Below are 20,411 nucleotides of genomic sequence, written 5' to 3'. Positions count from 1 at the left end.
CGTGTAGTATTTTTCATTAAGTTTCTTGTTTATATTTCGAAGTTCAATAAGACGTCAAATATTACTGAACTTTTATACATCTTTGTTACAGGGTCCAACTGAAGCACGCCCCCTAGTGCGGGAGTGTCTCGCTGCATTGAAGATCCACGTGAGGCTTTCGGCTGTTCTATGCTCATTGATGTATTCCCCATTTCAATTTCCAATTTTAAAGTAATAAAAGATATAAGAAAAATGTTGTTTGAGTGGCAATGCGAAAACCATAAAAAAATGCCACCTTATAAAATAATGTACACAGGTAAAATAAAAATCAGTTTTTTTTTGTTAAAAAGTATTGCATTGTTTTTTACATAATTTTGTATTATGTGATAGAGAATGGAAATAATAATTGGTTCATATTACGAGTGTTTATAAATAAGTGAAAATTGAATACCAAAAATAACAAAGTGTTTCAAACAGTCAAATAAACTAAAACTTTGTTTTCTGTTGGAACATATTCAATTAAGCTATAACGGAGGGATTATGAACTGGTTTGCAAGGTATTTATATCAACTCAAGTTTTAAACAGTTGATCTGTTGGGTCTTTTGTAGACGAAATGCGCGTCTGGTGCAAATACAATTTTTTAATCTATGATGAATTTATTTACATATTTTGCATAGCGATTATTTAAACCCGAAGTAAGTTAACAGATTTATTGTATTTATGTATTGCAAAAAGTCGGTTGCTATCCGATACAGCTCTATTTTATTTATCAATTGACAATAATCTGAAGTATTTTTTATACTAATGAATTAATATATTAATTACTCAGTTTTAATAAAAGTGACAACATCCTCTGCTGTATTATCAGTTCAAAATGTCAAGTATAATGTTTCCGATATATGTCGGTTTTAGTGTTTCCGATTCATCGTAAACTGTTACTATATATGTATGTGATTTACAAAAAATATTGAGTTATTCAAATTTCATAAATTCAGGTTGATTTCATATAGTTAAAGTGCTCTATCAATTTACGAATAATATTACCAGCTGATGAAATAAGGTAAGATACTTTTCTTCGTCTTCTTATAGATACATGTACATTTTAAAAAGTCTGAATGTCATATATGAAAATAAGAAAAATAAATCTCAGTTCTGTGGATTCATCATTATTCGTTGGATACCAATTTTCGTGAGTTTCGTGGGTACAGGTAAACCACGAATTCATATGTTAAACGAATAGCATATTTTAATAAGCTTTGTATACAGCGATAGGCAAAACCACGAAATCAAATATCCACGATTATGCAAGTTATCAGCAATCCACGAAAATTCATACCCACGAAAATAAATTAATTAACAGTATATGAACTGGTAGGAAATATGAATATGTGACAACTAATATCTTTGTATGTGATGAAAATAAGAATAAGAGGATTTTTTTTTATTAATATGAAACACCTATCAAAAAGAGACTAGATAGGCAGATATAACCTTATGGTCTTCAACAATAGGCAATACCAACATTAGATTGTAAGCTATATATTACTTTATTAAAATGAAGAAAAAAAAAACGTTCAACAGTCCAAACTAAAATTATTATGTATAAAATAATAAACGAAAATCAAATATGATTGACCATTAAGTAGCAGGCTGTTGACTTGAGACAAGCGCATACTGAAACCGTAAACGAGCGCTGAACCTCAATCCTCACCACTAATGATATATATTGCATACATGTTAATTGATATCATCACTTGACCGACCGAACAGTTTTATTTAATGTAAATAATCTTTCGTATCCTTTGAACAATTTTAACTATATGTTCATGATCATAAACTTTCATGTAGGTCTATATTTATTGAACATAATCATTTAAGAGTTGTTTCTTCTTCTTTTCTCATTTTGACACGTACAATGAACTGAAATCGACTTATGTTTTCTCTCTCATCAAAGGTAACGTGTCTCATGTCGGATGTAAGGCTGACAGCTTATAAACATGGATTTGGAAAACAAAATACGTTTTAACTTTGTTATTGCCAAAGAAGTGGTTTGCTTTTGTATCTTTTCAAAGGCGATTCCTTGGTTATTTATTGTCAGAAATGCAAGTAATATATTCTAATAATGAACTATACCCATCCCCAAATCTTAGTTCTAATTGAACGATTCCAGATAACAACAACATAAGACGTCCATCGTGTTTAAAATTCGTTTGTTTTTATATTCCTTGATCCATCAGTATACTTTACACATAAATGTAAAGTACTTCATTGGGTTATAGTATCTTACCGTAGGAACTGGCTGATCTCATCTAAATTAGTTATTAGTAGAACAAATCGTTCGCCATACCATTGACATATACTGGTGGACTTGTAAACAACATGGCATCATTAGTTAATATAAAAAAGAATGCAGTATAATTGCCAATGAGACAACTATCCACAATAGACCAAAATGACACAAACATTAACAATAATAGGTCACCGTACGACATTCAACAATGAGCAAAGCCCATACCGCATATAGTCAGCTATAAAAGGCCCCGATAAGACAATGTAAAACAATTCAAGCAAGAAAACTAACGGCCTAATTTATGTAAAAAAATGAACAAAAAACAAATATGTAACACATAAACAAACGACAACCACTAAATTACAGGCTCCTGACTTGGGACAGGCACATACATAAATAATGTGGCGGTGTTTAACATGTTAGCGGGATCCCAACCCTCCACCTAACCTGGGACAGCGGTATAACAGTTCAACATAAGAACGAACTATAAAAATCAGTTGAAAAAGGCTTAACTCATCAGATAGACAAAAAATAAAAGTGGACGTGGCCGGGTACTTATATATCCCAACAATGAACAGATCTGAGAGTACTCGCAGTTATCTGACAGCTAGTTCAAAGCCATTAACAACTGACCTCTAAGAAAAACAGTGTGTGTTTGGGATTACCTTCGTCAAAAACCGTAAAGAATAATACAAATCAGTACTATTTGTTTTACTTATAAATACTCATAATTGAAAGCATATAGAAAGCTTGTCGGTGAATTTTATATTTTTGTCCTGCTCTTTGTACCTCTATCATATAACACACAAATAGTCTGTCAAGTTCGACCTGTAATAGTAATATGACATGTTGTTATTGCAGTATGGATAGGGCAACTAATGAGACACCAAACCTTATAAAGTTAGCATATATTCTGCTCCGAATCGCTCCTGAATTAATCATTAAACACATTGATCGGACATATCCCGGAGGCCTAGAAAATGCAATTAAAGAAAACAAAAAAATACTGAAACAACGCCTATCAACAGATGAGTTTAGACGAGTGTGCCAAGTTGAAGGTAAAACATCTACTTATTTAATATGATCGACCTTAACTTTGTTTTATTGTAAAATTTATTGGTCAATTTGTTTTTATAAGATTCAAAATAACAGCTACGCAATCTAAAGACGAATATTAAAAACGGATTGAACAGAACACTGTTTTCGTAGTTAATGTGATATGCAATTAACATTTTATCTTTTAACGAATACAAGTCCTAAATCTATTTTGGTAATTTTTCACTACCGACTATGATGTCTTTCTAGTAAAACCTGTTTCATTTTGATATTCTTGTTCTGGTGGGGTTAGTGTTGCTCAGTCTTTATTTTTCTGTGTTGTTTTTCTTAATTTGTTTTCGCCTTGACGTGATAAGATTATTTTCATCAGGTTTATGTCCCTCTGGCATCCTACGGCTCTCCTTTGTAGCATTTTGATAGCTTCATCGTACGTAGAAACATATGTATATGAAAATATAAAATATTCAGAAATGTTACAATATTTGGCACAAAAATGATGTTTAGAATTTGATCAAACATAATTTACATGATTGTATATCCGTTATCATTTCCTATATAAAATACGTACACAATATTTTCACTATTTTACAAAAAGCAATCATTGAACTATTTGACCCGTCAATACTTTCCAATTATTATACATCAGGGATAATATGTGACAAATTGCGACACAACATTTCGCGGAATTTTAAATGCAGCTCTGGGTTAAGGTAATGTTGAGATTACCGCTTGGGTAACGACGTCGCGTATTACCAATTGTAACTTGGGTTGGCGTCAATGCGGGAAGAAGCCTCAGCCTTCAGAATATATGAAGTAAACGTGACACAGTATGACTGTGTTCTGGTTTTTATATTACGATAGTTGATCTTGCTCCGACATTTGTTGTATACTGTATGCTGTCTCCTTTTGTTCAAAAATACACTTACTGACCTGATATTTGAAGACAAGTAAGGTTAATGTCATGTAGGATACAACTGTTATTCTCCTAACCAGTCAATAAGTATAAATTTAAAATGTAGTTGTATTCCTACTATATATAGCAATGTTTTACTTCAACCATATGTAGATTGTACCAGCGATATCTCTAATCTAACCATCATCTGAACAAAACTTTGGCACGTTTGTCAGTTCCAATAATAGATACACTCATTAGACAACTAGTACTGTCCTTCAATTGTTTCGCATATGTGAACTTTGAGAACTTTTTTCATTGTGGAAATAAATGCTGTATCCAATTATCATTGGTTTCATGTTATTCCTGTCTGTCAAAAACTTCCGTACAATCCACTTGTGAATAAGTAGAACCCTTGATATGTATAGTCATGCCTGATTTAGTATATAACTGTGTGGGCGTTTTGTGTTGTACAGTTACCATATTTAAATATTGTACTTAATTGTCAGGGTATAATTATTAGACTTGTTGCATAGTATATATTGCTCATGTAGGTTCACCAATGACCTATCGTCCATAATATTCCAATGATGTAAATTTACTCAATATTCCTTCCGAAAAAAAAAGTTGGTATTTTCATTGTCTTATAAAATGATTCTCTCAGATGTCATAGGTTTACCTCATTTGTAAGCCTGTGCTGATAATCTCTTTGTTATCATTTTTTATAGAATACAGCAGCAAATTATAAAAACAATACTTTATAAGCTTCACGAATCCGGGAAAATGTCTTGATTTACCTTCGGAAGCTTCAAATATGAGAAGGTTAATGATGAGAATTCATTTATGTTTGATGCTCCCTATGTTTTGCAAACATATATTTGGTATAAAACCTGCATTTCTACGATTGCTCACACCTTTTTGATAAACTTAACCTGTTATGTCGCCACTTTACAAAATATTACTATTTATTTTAGATCAATTACAACATAATATACACTCTTACTACCATGAACTAGTTAATAACACAATACTTGACGGCGCAGTTCTGGATGATCTAATCTCCAAAGGAATTATATCAATAGATGAGCGAGAAAAGGTTAAAAGATGCCCAAATCAGTCTGCAAGAAACGAAATGATAATCGATCTTCTAAAGAGTCGACCTTGCAACGTAAGAGATACATTGATTGATGCGTTGCATAAATCTGGTCACGTGGACAACGATTTGTTAGATAGAATAATGGATACGAAAGTAGATACTAAAGTAGAAAAACTAAAACAATCAGGTTGGTTGAATTTGAGTTCGTAAATATAAAATGTTGATGCTGTTATCGATGATGAGTTTATTTGCATGCATATTAGAATACGGAATTTAGTATCGATGATTCATTATATGATAACTGTTTTTGATAGTACTGTAACCTATTCAAAATGACTTTATATATTGGGATGCTATGTGAACGTCTAACTTGACATAACCGACACCATCGATACAGTTTAGTATGTCTCATATCCGTTTTACCTATAAGAAATTACTACAATGGGTCAGTTAAAAGCAAACCTTTACGACAAAAGGATGATTACAGCTTTTCAGTTGCGAACTGTCCGTTTCAGAGATTCAAGCTGCGCAATAGAAGGAGTTTTTATCACCAATATGATACGATCATTCATTTCTTCTTGTGTCTATTTGTGGTGTTTTTGATCCAGGGTTTATTATTTTTTATTTTGATCAAAAGGTGTAAAAGTATATTACAACAGACGGAATTGGATTGCCTCGATTTGAATAAGAAAAGTTATCATATATAATACTGTCTGTCACATTATTACTATTTACGGCATCAATTCTGCAAACTTGGAACTATCGTGGTTATTTCCAGTGGAAAAAAAATGTGTTTTAGTACATAATAAACTTTTTACTGTCATCAACGTTCGGTTGGTCCCTACGGTCTCTTTTTATGTTATATATTGTGTATTGAATATAACCTAAACATGATTTAATAATTCAAGCTTTTTTAAATATTATTTTATTTCTTTCTGTTTTTTGTTTTTGTTTTGTTTTTTAGAAATTAATGAATGGTCGATAAGACTGGAAAAGAATTATTTCGTGTTAGTTCAACAAACGACTTCACTAGAAAGTGTGGTTGACAGCTTGATATCATCTGAAGTATTGTCCATAGATGATTCAAGTGACATTATGTCGATAGCCAATCGATCTGATCAAGTCCGAGAATTAATCGGGAAAATTAGAAATAAGACAGCATATGACAATTTTCTATGCGCCTTGCGACAAGATGAGGTCAACGATCAACTTGCTGAAATGTTGGAAACAACAGAGATTTCTGAAGAGGAGAAACGATCACGTATTGCAGGTTTTATATATTTTATTTATATTTTATTTTTTATGACTAGTGATTTTTTTCTGTCAAAAGGTCTAACGCAGGTGTAACGTTATTTACAATGTATGGAGCTAGATTTACTCCGTAACAGTTCATTACGTCTGTCTCAAATCATAAATCTTGCCAATAGGTGTAAAATGTCATATCTTCTAGATGTTTGTTGTTTGGAGAACAAGATTTAGATCTTCTGTTATACATACAGAATGATTTAAAGCTCTGCTTATTATGTCACGACCTGCTTATTGTTGGAGACTCTATGTTAACCTCTATATATTTTTGTGGTTTTATTTGTCGTTTCAGCCTTTATAGCGTTAATAATATATTTGTTATAGCAAATTAAACATATCTGTTATATTAAATACATCGAGGAGATCGTTAGAGTTGTTTGTTATAACATGAACGGTACCAATTTTCCTGCACCAGATGCGCATTTCGACAATACATGTCTCTTCAGTGATGCTCGTGGCCAAAATATTTGAAATCCAAAGCTTACATAAAACATAAGAGCTATAATCCAAAAAGTCCAAAAATTAAAGCCAAAACCGTGAAAGGAATCAGAGCTTTGCATGAGGGAGATACATGCCTTAATTTATAATAATTTCTAACATTTTGTAACAGCAAATTTAAACAAAAAATAACGACGTGAATGCTACATCATGCATATGCCTACCATTTCTGTACATACATGAAACAATGTTATTGCAAACTTTGTCACTAATGTAAAGCGTATTACCTTTTTTTTCTACCTCTTTGATTATATTCCTTTTAAAAATATTTTTTTTTAGCACACCACAGCGAAGTAATTATAAGGAAATGCCTGTAACATCAATTTGTTTGATGTGTTTAAGCTTTTGAATTTGCCATTTGCCAAGGGGAGTGTCGTTTTGGATTTTTCTTGGCGTGCAATTTGTTTTGTTATTTTTTTAATATATTGTTCTAAGTTATTTAGAAGTTCCCATGTTTTAATTTCAGCCAAACTGAATTGTCCTATATTTAAGGCAATTTCTATTGATATTGCAATAGTGATGTATACAGTGATTCTTGACACAAAACCACACAATATCCAACTAGATAAACCCAAAAGCAGCGACGACTGTGAACTGAAGACACTTCAAAATTACTATAATTCTATTATTGACGTTCAAGACATTGGTGATGAACAATATGATGAGATGTTAAATAAAGTTGCTGGTGTAAGTACATAAATTAACCTTTTCATGTCATGTATGAATGACAATGTAGTTCTTTTCATACAGATATGTATATTGAAACATTAGTGAAAGCTTTTTTTGCATACAGCTACAGTAAGACATTCTTAAAGATAATTCAGACAAAGATACATATATATGTACCGTGTTTTTAAATTACATCAATTGCATTACCCATATTAATAATATGTTTTGCGAATTAGTTGCTTTTAATGTGACATTGATGTATGTTTTCTTTTTTCTTTAGATAATGGAAAGAATATTTGGTTCATCCCAGGAACTGTATTTTAAAATTGAACTGTTGGAACATCTTGGTACTGAAGTAATACATGAAATGCATAAAATACTACGAAATATGAAAGGTAATAAAACTATGGAAAATCCAGGAAAGGCTTAAATTACGCGTCATTTCAAACTATATCAACATGGAAAACTTTGACCCATTCACAATATTCCATATATGAAATTTTGATCCTATCAGCTCTTACAAATGTAAAAGTCATCAAGTCCTGTTCAATCTTTCAGACAAATTGTTAGGCGTATGCCCCTCTTCAAAAACACAATTTGTTTACGGATTGTCACTATCTGTTCATAATTATATTGATATTTTTAACGGATTATTTGAATTCGGCAGAATTTGGAAATCATATCAATGGTTAATTAGATGATGTCTAGAAAAAATTCACATACAATATTAATATTTATGATCGAGTTTATGCATCGATAATCGTTAATTTGGATATACGTTTAGTATACTATAAATCAAATGACAGTATGAGTAATATCGTTAAACACTTAAAGGATAAATGAAAGAAGAGGAGTTGCCTAAATGCTCACGGATTTTTGTTGTTATAAATAATTGGTAATAATCATTTCTTATTATATTTATTTTGATGTCCCCGCAACAAAGTTGTCGGCGCTAATTTTTTTCTGAGTTACGGGCTTTGGACTTTGATAAATTGTTGACAATAACAATTATACAAACCTTTTTGTAAACGACTTGAGATATTAGGCTGATTTTTTGTTACAATTGGTATGTCAGTTAACCATGATAAATTGCAGATCAAGTTCAACTTTCATTCCGCTTCGCTAATTTGTGCCGAAATAACGGGCTTTGAGCTTTGGTAAATTGTTGAAAATCAAAGTGAAACGGACTTTTATAAACGCCTTTAAATATTGGGCTGATTTGTTTTATATGAGTTAACCATGGTGAGTTACAAATCCCCTCCGCTGATTTGTGCCTAAATTATCGATTAAAGACTTTAAAAATAGTTGAAAATCACAGTTATACGGACTTTTTTCTATACACCTTTAGATTTTGAGCTAAAACTTGATATATGAGATCACCATCATGTTTGTGTTCCCATGTGTTGTTGAAATTGCAGATTTTTCAATTTTTTAAGACGGGGCCATTCGTGTCGTTTCGACACGTTTAGTTTGATTTCGTTATCAGTATTGTTTATGTGTTATCCTGTATAAACCATTAAAATTATATCTTTACTATTAAACGAGAAGACATCATTCTGTGTGTCGCTTTTCTTCCTTCCCCAATAAATTAACCATCATGCCTCTGTGTCCTATAGGTACCATGCATAGTCGTATTTGGCATCCATTCTTATGATTATTCAGTTAGGGTTATTTTGGGAGAAAAACGAAGAAAACGTCATAAGACCGACTTTTTAGTTTAACTTTAAAAGAGGGGGTGAAGGGTTATTTTCGTGCAACGTGTTTTGCTACTTTTTATTTCACGTGATGCCTAGAGAATGGTTTGTTATTCAGCGTGTTTTGTGAAATCGATAAAAAGATAAACGTGAATTTGTTTTTTTGCTTGTTCATCGTTAAATGGCAATTCTATTTCGCGTTCTTCGATGCAAATACACCCCTTTACCTCCCCTCTTTAAACATAATTTTCATACTTACTTGGGGACAGGACAATTATTTTCGTGTTATTCTGCATGTATACTACAAATATAATCCTATTATATATAGAGACTCTTATATATTGCAGTGATCGTCGTGAAGAAGAAAATTGTAATTGATAGTTGATAACAAATACACTTTATTTATATTATATATATGTTCATAGAATACAGAAACGCGAAAATCATGGAATTGAACAGAGAGCACAAAAATAACGGACTTCTGAGAAAGGGAGAGGACTTAAAACAATTGTCCTGTATCTAGGTGCTTCAGTTTTATACCTTTTCTGAAATTCTCCAGACGTTAAATCTTTTACAAAAAAGCATCCTTCAACAGTTTACATACTTTCAACCAAGCTCTTAATACCCGCGATTGCGTGGATGTTTTCTAGTATATATTTATAATATAATGTTATAATGGCTACATAAGTTTTTGCTGAAGTTAAATGCTTTTTACTCTCGTCTTAACATAAATATCTGTTTTGTTTATTTTAATTTCTGGTAATGTTAGATAATGCAGTTATAAAAAGCCTTCAGATGAAAATTAAAGACATGGAAGAGGATAGTAAAGAAAGCATTCCAAAAAATGTGAGATGTAAGTATGAATAAATGTATAAAATTATTCCGTTGACTCGTAAAAACAAAGATTAAACAAATATAATCAATGTTGAACACAGTGTAGCACTGAAACTAATTATGTCGATTCTTATCAGTTAGTAGTCACTAATGATTTTAAATACACATCACACCTTTGTTCAATTTTACTTCTATAAGAAACACATAATATGGAGGTTGACCATTCGTCAAGACCACATGCTTTTTGTTCCAAACATTCATCTCATGAGACCCTGGTATTGCTTTAGGAATTAGTTGCATAGGAATATCTATGGTATTTTTTGGAATCATTCTATAGCTTGCTTTTCTGTGTGGGCCGAGGATCCATGTTGAAGGCCATATCTTGACCTATAATGGGTTACTTTTTATAAATTGTCACTTGGATGGCGAGTTGTCACATTGGTACACATACAACATCTTCCTATATTTATTGTTCTGAACTTGATATTTCTTCCAGTCGCTTACTATTTTGTCGTTTAAGACTGAAATAAACAATTAATTTCCCCATATGCGACAATGGTAGCCTTTTTCGTGATACAGACTTTAGAAAGTTGATGTTTTTAACGAAACCTTGCTAAAATCAAAGAAAAGTTGTTAGGACAGTATTTTTTGGTCCAAAAAATATAGGTTCGCGTTGCTTTTCTTAGCGTATTTTGTACTTATCTCCCATGCCTATCAATTTTGTTCTTAAAAATACGTGTCTTGTCCTGGCGTTGAAAAGTCATCTCAGTGCCTTTAGGGCTACGGATAATTTTTATTTTGCCTTTTGTATAAAGCAGAGTGCACGAAGTCTATAATAATAAAAAATAACGGGCGCACATATCGACCAATCAGGATTCGCCATACTCTTAATTCTGAATACCATGTTACGCTCATAAAATAGCGCCCATAAAATCTAATGGTTTATTGTAACCTATACGGTATTTAATACTTTCTTGTATCGTGCAATTCATAGTGCGTCAGATGCACAAATATATATGCCACAAATAAATCATCTTCAAACCGTTCTGGCTTTACTCTCTGAATTTTCACAATTTTTTATCGGAGGTGACCCCAGTCGAAGTGTGAAGAAAAAAAAAATCTGTTTTTTTTTAGTAAATGCAGTTCTGTTAAAAAGGGACTGAAGATAATGCTCACTTTCTCCAATGATTCTTTATACATCATCAAGTACTGATTATATTGATACCAAAACCAATCCAATATATAACTACTACGGTGAATTTTGAACAACAGTTTTAAATGAAACCATTTTCGTATAAAAGTACATTTTTGAAACAGACTATAGCATTTCAAAATATGGAATATGTGTAAATATTTGTGTTTTGACCTCGATTACTGTTTGTTAACTACAAAACGGCATGCTTATTTTATTCTTTTAGTTTGTTATTCGTGTGAACATTTCATTGTTCGAAGGAGATCATTTCCGTACATTTTCGCTGAATTTGGTAATTTCGATAACAGCACTTGGGTCAAGATTGTTATGTTTAAAAATCGATTTATATTCACAAACACTAGACATGTACTTGCTCTTTTCGAACAAATCAGCAGAACTTCAGAAAATGACATATTCGTTCCACATTAGGTCAAAAGTCGAGCCCACCCTTGTTTCTAAGGTATAACGCAATACCAATATGAAAAAGACTATAGCTTAAAAACTAGATAATCAATATTTCATTTGTCACCAAAAAATACGGTTTCACATCAAATGTCAAGTGAAATGACTGTTTTTGACACTTTTTGAGCACTATGATAAAGAAATGTCGACGCTGTATAGATTGAAATAAACAATTAATTTCCCCCAAAGGCGACAATGGTAGCCTTTTTCGAGATACAGACTTTAGAAAATTGATTTTTTTAACGAAACCTTGCTAGAATCAAAGAAAAGTTATTATGACAGTATTTTTGCTCCAAAAAATATAGGTTCGCGTTGCTTTTCTTAGCGTATTGTGTACTTATATAGATATAGGAAGATGTGGTGTGAGTGTCAATGAGACAACTCTCCATCCAAATAACAATTTAAAAAGTAAACCATTATAGGTTAAAGTACGGCCTTCAACACAGAGCCTTGGCTCACACCGAACAACAAGCTATAAAGGGCCCCAAAATTACTAGTGTAAAACCATTCAAACGGGAAAACCAACGGTCTTATCTATTATCTCCCATGCCTATCAATTTTACCCTTAAAAATACGTGTCTTGTCCTGGCGTTGAAAAGTCATCTCAAGTGCCTTTAGGGCTACGGAATAATTTTTATTTTGCCTTTTGTATAAAGCAGAGTGCACTAAGTCTCTAATAATAAAAAATAACGGGCGCACATATCGACCAATCAGGATTCGCCATACTCTTAATTCTGAATACCATGTTATGCTCATAAAATGGCAGCGCCCATAAAATCTAATGGTGTATTGTAACCTTAAGTGTAATGTCTTAATAGCGTAAGAATACAGCACCCATATTTTTATATATTAATATAAGCACATATCGGCTGGATAGGCAATGATGTTTAACGGAACAGAGAAATCATTCAACAAATAGTAGATACAATGCTATCATTTTTATATAGATTACTAGAGAATGGAAACTGGGGATGTGCCAATTCGAATGACTTTTGTTTAGTAAGTGTGGATTATATGTGTTTTCTTTTGTTTAAAATTATGCCTTGTGTTTAAGGTATTACTTTTGACCATGAAACGTCATAAATCAGTATAAATTTTCATATTACAGTAACCCAGCTCAATGCAATTGAACAGTGGATACACTATGATAAAACATTTGCAGAAACTAAAGCTTCTGAGGAAGTAGTTGCAGCCATTGAGAATCATAGTTGTGTAACGATAATAGGGAGTCCGGGATCAGGAAAAACGGCTACCTCTCAACATGTTGCATTGATTTATATGCAAAAAGGGTACCAGCTAGTTCCAATAGATTCTCCAGACGAAATTATTACATACGGAAATCCAAACAAACAGCAAATATTTGTATATGATGATATATTAGGCGTCTTTGGAGTTGATCATGACAAGCTGGATAGATTAGAACGAAAACGAGAGATGCTTATGTTAGTTTTAGAGAATGATTCGAAACTGATCATGACATGTCGTAAATCAGTATTTAAGGCAAGTGAAATGCTATGCACCTTCCAATCGACAAAGGTATTTTTCCTGAAAAATGTTGTTGACTTAGAGAATAAGCAGTTTTGTATAAGTGAAGATGAAAAACAATGCATCCTGAAAATGCACTGTTTTTCGGTAGGCATGAACCCCAATACTTATTCTTCCTGGTCCTTTGAATCAGCAAACATTATGTTTCCTCTTCTATGTCGGCTTTTTGCAAATGAGAAAAAGTACCAAGATATTGGATTGCGATTTTTCAATGAACCACATGAATGTTTATATGAAAAGTTAGATGAAATGAAGTGTAGGAACAAAATCTATTATGCAGCACTAGTCTTATGCATGATCAACAAAGGGAAATTATCAGAGGATGATTTTCCAGAAATAAAGGTAAAGCAATTGATATACAGGACATGTCGACTTAACGATGGGACGCCCAAGTTGGATTTGATAGATGCTTTAGATCATATGTTGGAGACGTATGTGACACAATGTGATGGAGTGTTTCGATTTATCCATGATTGCATATTCGAAGTTACTGCTTCCCATTTCGGAAATCAATATCCTAATTTGATAATAGAGTACCTAGACAGTAATTACATTGCTCATAAGGTGCGGTTTATATCCGAGGAATCAAATCAATGTATGCATGTTAAAGTACTAAAGCAACATTATTCGTCTTTAGGGAACAGAATTTACAGAGATATCACAAATATGGAACTTTTTGATGTTTTCATGAACAAATCATTGACTTATGAACCGTTTCTGAATTTTTTTTTGAAAATGTTAAGAAAAAAGCCATATGAAGAAATCAAAGATCTCTTTTTGTCCATTCAGACTGGTAGTATATCGACACATATCGTTAATCAAGGGGAGAACGTCATTGAAAAGGAAATGAATAAAGACAAGTTTAGAGATTCCTTTGTACTAAGAAGTCAAGATATACTACTGGACAAAATAGTCAAAACTGACAACTCAGTAATATACCAAATACGAGTTCTCAGTTGGATTGTATATTATAGGCATACTTTGCTTCTGGAGTTTATTATTGACTTGGTTATGTCCAATAATGAATCTATAGACATCATAGTTAAAACAAGCGAAACAGAACAAACTAGACTTTTAATACTCGCATGCTTTAGTGGAGATTTGGAAATGTTGAGATTGATACAAAACTATGTAAACCCTAAATGTATAAATAGAGCTTTGTTACCAATAGATGCTGGTTGGCCAGAAAAGAAAAAAAATCCACACAGGTGCAAAACTCCGTTATCTGCTGCCTGTTTACGTGGGGACTTAGCAAGTATTGAAGAATTGTTAAAGTTAGGTGCGGATGTTAATATGCCAGATAGTGCATATCTTCTTCCTATTCTAGCAGCTGCTTATTCGTGTCACTGGGATGCAATGGATCTTTTGATAAAACACAATGGAGACATCAATAAAGGAAATCACTCTGGCACACCGCCGTTAATACTTGCAGCAACAGTTGGACACACTGAGGCAATTTTACAATTGTTAAAACGTGGAGCTACAGTTAATTTGTGCAAAAATGATGGGACTTCTGCCGTACATCGCGCTTCAGATAGAGGTCATTTAGAAGTATTACGCGTTCTTGTACAAAAAGGAGGAGATATTAATTTATGCAACCATGATGGTGAATCGCCCTTGTTTATTGCGTCAGAGAATGGTCATTTAGAAATAGTTAAATACCTTCTTCAGACAGATGCAAATGTTAACTTCTCAAATAACACGTCAAGGTCTCCAATATTTGCAGCGTGTAATCAAAACCACCTTGATGTTGTAACCGTACTGCTTGAAAACAATGCCCATGTAGATTGCGTTGACAAAAACAACAGGACACCATTATACATTGCGTCAAGAAAAGGGCGTGTAAAATTAATTAGGACTCTATATAAATATGGAGCTAATCCAAATATCTGCGATAACCACGGAAGATCTCCATTATCAATTGCAACGACTAATGGGCATAAGGAAGCCTCAAAAGTACTATTAAAAAACGGTGCGCATGTAAATTTACCAGATGTAAACAACATTTCCCCGCTTTTCCTAGCTTCTGGAAATACCGATTTGCAGGGACTACTTTTGCACTATGGAGCCGACAAGACAATTAAGCCTTATTTAAGTTACATGATACAATCACATATCAATGGCTGCAAAAAGTATTATCTCGTCATTTTAGGATTAATATCAACTCTGCTTGCTTTTTTAATAATCTTTTATTGAAAACAAATAACAATTTTTCTCATGTAAAAGTACATTTTTTGGGAACCCATTTTCTCTTTTCTTTGTAAAGGTACAGTATAGAATGTGGGTTTTTTTCATAGCAGAGCAAGTAGCTTTTGCTCTGTTTTACCAAAAATAGTAACAATGAGCTATTTTTGTGCCATGTTGATTTCATTTATCATGTATTTTGCATCAAGAGATTTTATTGATGAAGCTGAAACTTTTTTCATAAACGAAACCATGATTTGGCTGACCTATCTTCGACAAGAGAGGTGAAAGACACGAAAGAGATGTTTAAACACACTAATCAAAGGGAAAACAGACAATTTCATGGTGAAGAACCTGTGGGACCCACTATCCATTTCTCTTTATAAGGAATATGACATCACATGACTGAATGAAATCAATCCTGGTATTCGCACTTACAATCAGTATACTTAACATGACAATTTTCAGCTGTATTGAGGTATTAAGAGATTAATTTTTGGAGCAGCTAAATTTGACCTCAGATTGTCATAGGTTTAGTATGGCTTATTGCTTTATTTCAGTTTGTATTTTGTATTTTGTATTTTTGTTTTGCAGATTGTTATTTACCTTTATTTGATTTTCTGGCAAAGGAGATATCTATTTGTATGTAATACAGTTTATATACAGTGCTTTTTACCAAGGAAATTTGCTGTTTAATTTTACCTCAGCTCAATTAAGATATTTGATTTTGTAAAATGTAACAGTTTTAAATCGCTGTACTTTGTAACCAATGCTACATTTGAGTTGTTGCTTTGATGTATTTTTGATTAAAAATTTGTTTTACATATTTGTATACAACTATATAACAATACCTGTAAATTATTGTAGAGGAAGTTTTAGTGTAAATGTATTTATATAATTGTCAGTGTGTGTAATGAAATAGTGTTGTATTTGCAATTTTTTATTACTCTTCAGCCTCAGAATTCGTTACATGTGTCGTTCAACTGAAATTGTATCTTAATCTCGAACTTTAGTGAATATTTCTTATTAAATATCATTACTTTCATATATTTTAAAGTTTGTCCACTTTGTGTAATGGTATGACAGACCTGACAAAGCACATTATGTCTTGTTTTAATTATTAATCAACATTTTCGGTAGAATTTGCTGTGTTGAAACACCGTAGTTTCATGTTTTGTGCAAGAATTATCGTTCTTATCACAACAAAAAAGTAATTTCTGAAATAGAGATTTTTTCCCGAGTGTACTTATTGAAATATTGTTATTATGGAATAAAAGTATTTATTGTATATAATTTATTGTCATGCATATTTGTCAGTGTAATGATTGCGATAATGACATCTTGGTTTCCAACCTTAAAAAACTTTGTAAGTTGAAATTTAACTGTCCTAACGAACGGCTGTTGTTCGTTCTCCTTATCTATTCATCTCACGTTTAGCTTTCAAATTGTTAATTTATGTAAGGAGTTAAGTTAAGCTACTACGCATTTATTTACACATCTTCACGTATTATTTGTGTAAAAAAGACAGTGAATATTAATTTTGTTACACAATGTACTTGACGGTGTTATTTTGCCGTAATACATTTTGGCCTAAATTTGGGATTGTTTGATTATTCTTTAAACATATACTTAAAATTGAGAATGGAAATGGGGAATGTGTCAAAGAGACAACAACCCGACCATAGAAAAAAAACAACAGCAGAATGTCACCAACAGGTCTTCAATGCAGCGTGAAATTCCCGCACCCGGAGGCGTCCTTCATATATATGGAAGTTTTTAACGATCTTGACTGGCTATACAGCCCTTGCAGAGGCGTCCTTCAGCTAGCCCCTAATCAATTATATACTAGTTCAGTGATAATGAATTTCGACCGCCATACTAACTTCCAAATTGTAGACTTCTTGATTTTCGTTATTTTTGTCTAGACACTGACATTATGCAGGTTCTTTGACTTGATTGACATTGTGTGAATTATAGATTGACTTTGTAATATTGAAATAAATATTCCTACATAATAAATTATCTTATTGAGAACTCTTTGTTATTTTAAAGTCTTGTCTACTATTCTGCTCGGTAGTTAAGTTTTACAACACATATACAAGGTTAAACCTCGTTGTTATCATTGATATCTATTATATAGTCATTTTTATAAATTTAATGTTTGCAAAAGTATGAACTATTTTAAATACTAAAGACGTACTAATCCCAGGGAGAAAACATTATTCGGATTAGGCATAACTTTTTGAACTTTTTGTCAATGGTCTTCAACTTTGTTCTTTTTACGTTTTGGCTTTCAAATTTGTTTGATCTGAACGTCAGTGATTACTCTTGTGTAAATGAAATGCGCGTTTGGCGTATTAAATTATAAACCTTGTACCTTTTGGTAGCTATAATGTGTGTTATTTATGTTTTCCCATTTATTTGTCTTGTATTCCTGTCTAGTAATGTTGTCATTTTGATGTAATATTCAACAAAGCCATAAAAGAGGAAGGTTTGACTAGCCACAACAACAGGTTCGACTCACCATAATTTGTCTTAAAATTTCCAATACAAAGTCAGGAGAAAAAACATTGCTATATTATAGTTCGTTTCTGTGTTTGCTACATTTAAGTGTTATGTTTCTGTTTTGTCGCAGTTTTCCTCTTATATTTAATGTTTTTCCCTCAATATAAGTTTGTAACCCGGATTTGTTTATTTCTAAATTGATTTATGAATTTCGAACAACGGTATACTACTGTTGCCTATATTCATACAAACATAGTTACTTTCTTTATTTAACAAGTTCATACTTCACATAATTTAATTCTTCACCATGAGTAATTCAATCTTATTCGATGGAATTTTAATATATTAAACATTCCGAGTTGAGGGAGACATTCTATAAATAGAAGAAATTAGAACACACAATTGACGGCCTTTGTATACGTTCTTTTGTATGTGTGTTGTCTTATTATATATACAATTACCTCACATGACCGTTTTTTTTTCCAGAAAGTTAATGATATAAAAGATAATGAAGAAAAATTTAAATAACATGGAGACAAACTACAACAAAGCTAGGTTAGCAAAATTGAAACGTGGAACAAGAACTTACAATGGCATGGCAAAATACGACCAAACGACAAACAAAATACAACCTCAAAACCTAATAACTGCAGAACACATGAGCCACATAAAAAGGCGTGTTGATAGTTGGTGCTACGGAGGGGTAAGCAGATTTGCTTCAGCCGTGGCATCCGTCGTGCTTCTCAAATAACCCGGTAAAAACAAAAAGTTGATTTACGAAATTAAGTTATCAGTGTTTTGCCATTTTTCACACAATTTACCACAATCACTCGAACCAATACTAAAACATCTGTCGATATTTTTCACAATGAATCATATCTTATAACAGTATAAATGACAGGCATATTGTCAGAAATACAATTCCAACGGTTCCAATCGCTCTACTTGAAGGTCGCGGGTCTGCTGCCGATGTTTTACTATTGATGTATGCAGTGGTACTTTTCCTATCTACTAAGAGCTCCTTTTTGATGTCTTCTTTTAATTTCGATATTGCATCAAGTGTCAATTCATCTAAATCATAATATTTTTAGGTCAGTTGTCATGGTTTAAAAAAAAGGATCAGAGGATTTTTTTTGTTTATTTAAACGTCTGTGTTATAAATATCTCTAATCTTATATTTAAAAAGTAAAATCACAAAAATACTGAACTAAGAGGAAAATCAATTCGGAAAGTCCATAATCACATGGCAAAGTCAAATAACAAAACGCATCAAAAACGAATCGACAAGAATTGTCATATTCCTGACTTGGTACAGGCATTTTCAAATGTAGAAAATGGTGGATTAAACCTGGTTCTATAGTGCTAACCCTCTCACTTTAATGACAATCTCATCAAATTCCGTTATATTTACATTGATGCGATAAATGTACAGACACAATAAATAAAATAAAATATGGGTACATCAGTGTTCATCGAATAACAATTTTAAAAGGAGCAATTTAACAGAACACATAAACATCTACTATCTACGAACACATTGACTGATTTTAGTGTCGGACGTCAGCAAATTTTTCATACGTCACATACATTTGTCGTTCAATATGCATACACACAATTTTTAAATTTACATAGGTAATGTTAGCATACAGGGTTAAAAAATCAAAAGTATGTAAGAATAAATTTCAGAATTTACCGACATTAAAATTAGTCCAAAAGTTATATATAGAATTTATAAGAATCCAAAAATAGTTAATTCCACTACGCGATTGAATGATTTTGACGTGTGTTGTTCAACGTATATAGTACTCCATAATAGAAATATATCATACTGACATATAATTGAACAATATCATACTGACGGGATCTTTTAACGTACAAAGTCACGTTATAAGAACAAAAGAAATACAAAAAGTCGCATATACAAAAGAAACCATCAAAAAATGAAAGCCAATACAAACACATTGGTGAAATGTAGATGTACTGAGCCACGTCAAACAGACATCACATAAAACTATTCAAAAGTAAAAGTAATATTAATAATAAAACAAAGACAAATGAAAGAACAATAAACAGTCAAATGAACGGATATCATACCATGATACCCTTTTTATACTTTTGGGCCATTAAATAGGAACCATGATTTTAGTATATCTGTTGTTGTTTCTGTTAAATGCACCCACTTCTTTATAATTTCGGGACGATTTAGAAC

The 20,411-nt window shown here is 32.2% G+C and overlaps 1 protein-coding gene across 1 annotated transcript; it reads left to right on the top strand.

Moving 5' to 3' along the window:
- The first annotated feature begins 904 nt into the window (after nucleotides 1-904).
- On the top strand, nucleotides 905-17,725 carry LOC134688397 (uncharacterized). The gene is made up of 8 exons (XM_063549095.1): nucleotides 905-1,040; nucleotides 3,132-3,328; nucleotides 5,193-5,501; nucleotides 6,279-6,584; nucleotides 7,584-7,804; nucleotides 8,067-8,181; nucleotides 10,250-10,333; nucleotides 13,077-17,725. The coding sequence occupies exons 2-8, from the start codon at nucleotides 3,133-3,135 to the stop codon at nucleotides 15,707-15,709; spliced, it is 3,864 nt and encodes a 1,287-aa protein (XP_063405165.1). The 5' UTR covers nucleotides 905-1,040; nucleotide 3,132; the 3' UTR covers nucleotides 15,710-17,725.
- Nucleotides 17,726-20,411: the final 2,686 nt, after the last annotated feature.

This window comes from Mytilus trossulus, chromosome 10, assembly GCF_036588685.1.
Source record: "Mytilus trossulus isolate FHL-02 chromosome 10, PNRI_Mtr1.1.1.hap1, whole genome shotgun sequence".
Lineage (NCBI taxonomy): Eukaryota > Metazoa > Mollusca > Bivalvia > Mytilida > Mytilidae > Mytilus > Mytilus trossulus.
The sequence above is the reverse complement of the archived record's forward strand: the minus strand, read 5'-3'. Positions and strand labels throughout refer to the sequence as shown.

What these genes read in the sequence shown, in the direction of transcription:
- LOC134688397 (XM_063549095.1), top strand. Translation starts at nt 3,133, where the DNA reads ATGGATAGGGCAACTAATGAGACACCAAACCTTATAAAGTTAGCATAT. An exon ending in ACGAGTGTGCCAAGTTGAAG is followed by an intron (nt 3,329 to 5,192) that starts GTAAAACATCTA and finishes TATTTATTTTAG; the next exon opens with ATCAATTACAACATAATATA. An exon ending in CATTCCAAAAAATGTGAGAT is followed by an intron (nt 10,334 to 13,076) that starts GTAAGTATGAAT and finishes TTCATATTACAG; the next exon opens with TAACCCAGCTCAATGCAATT.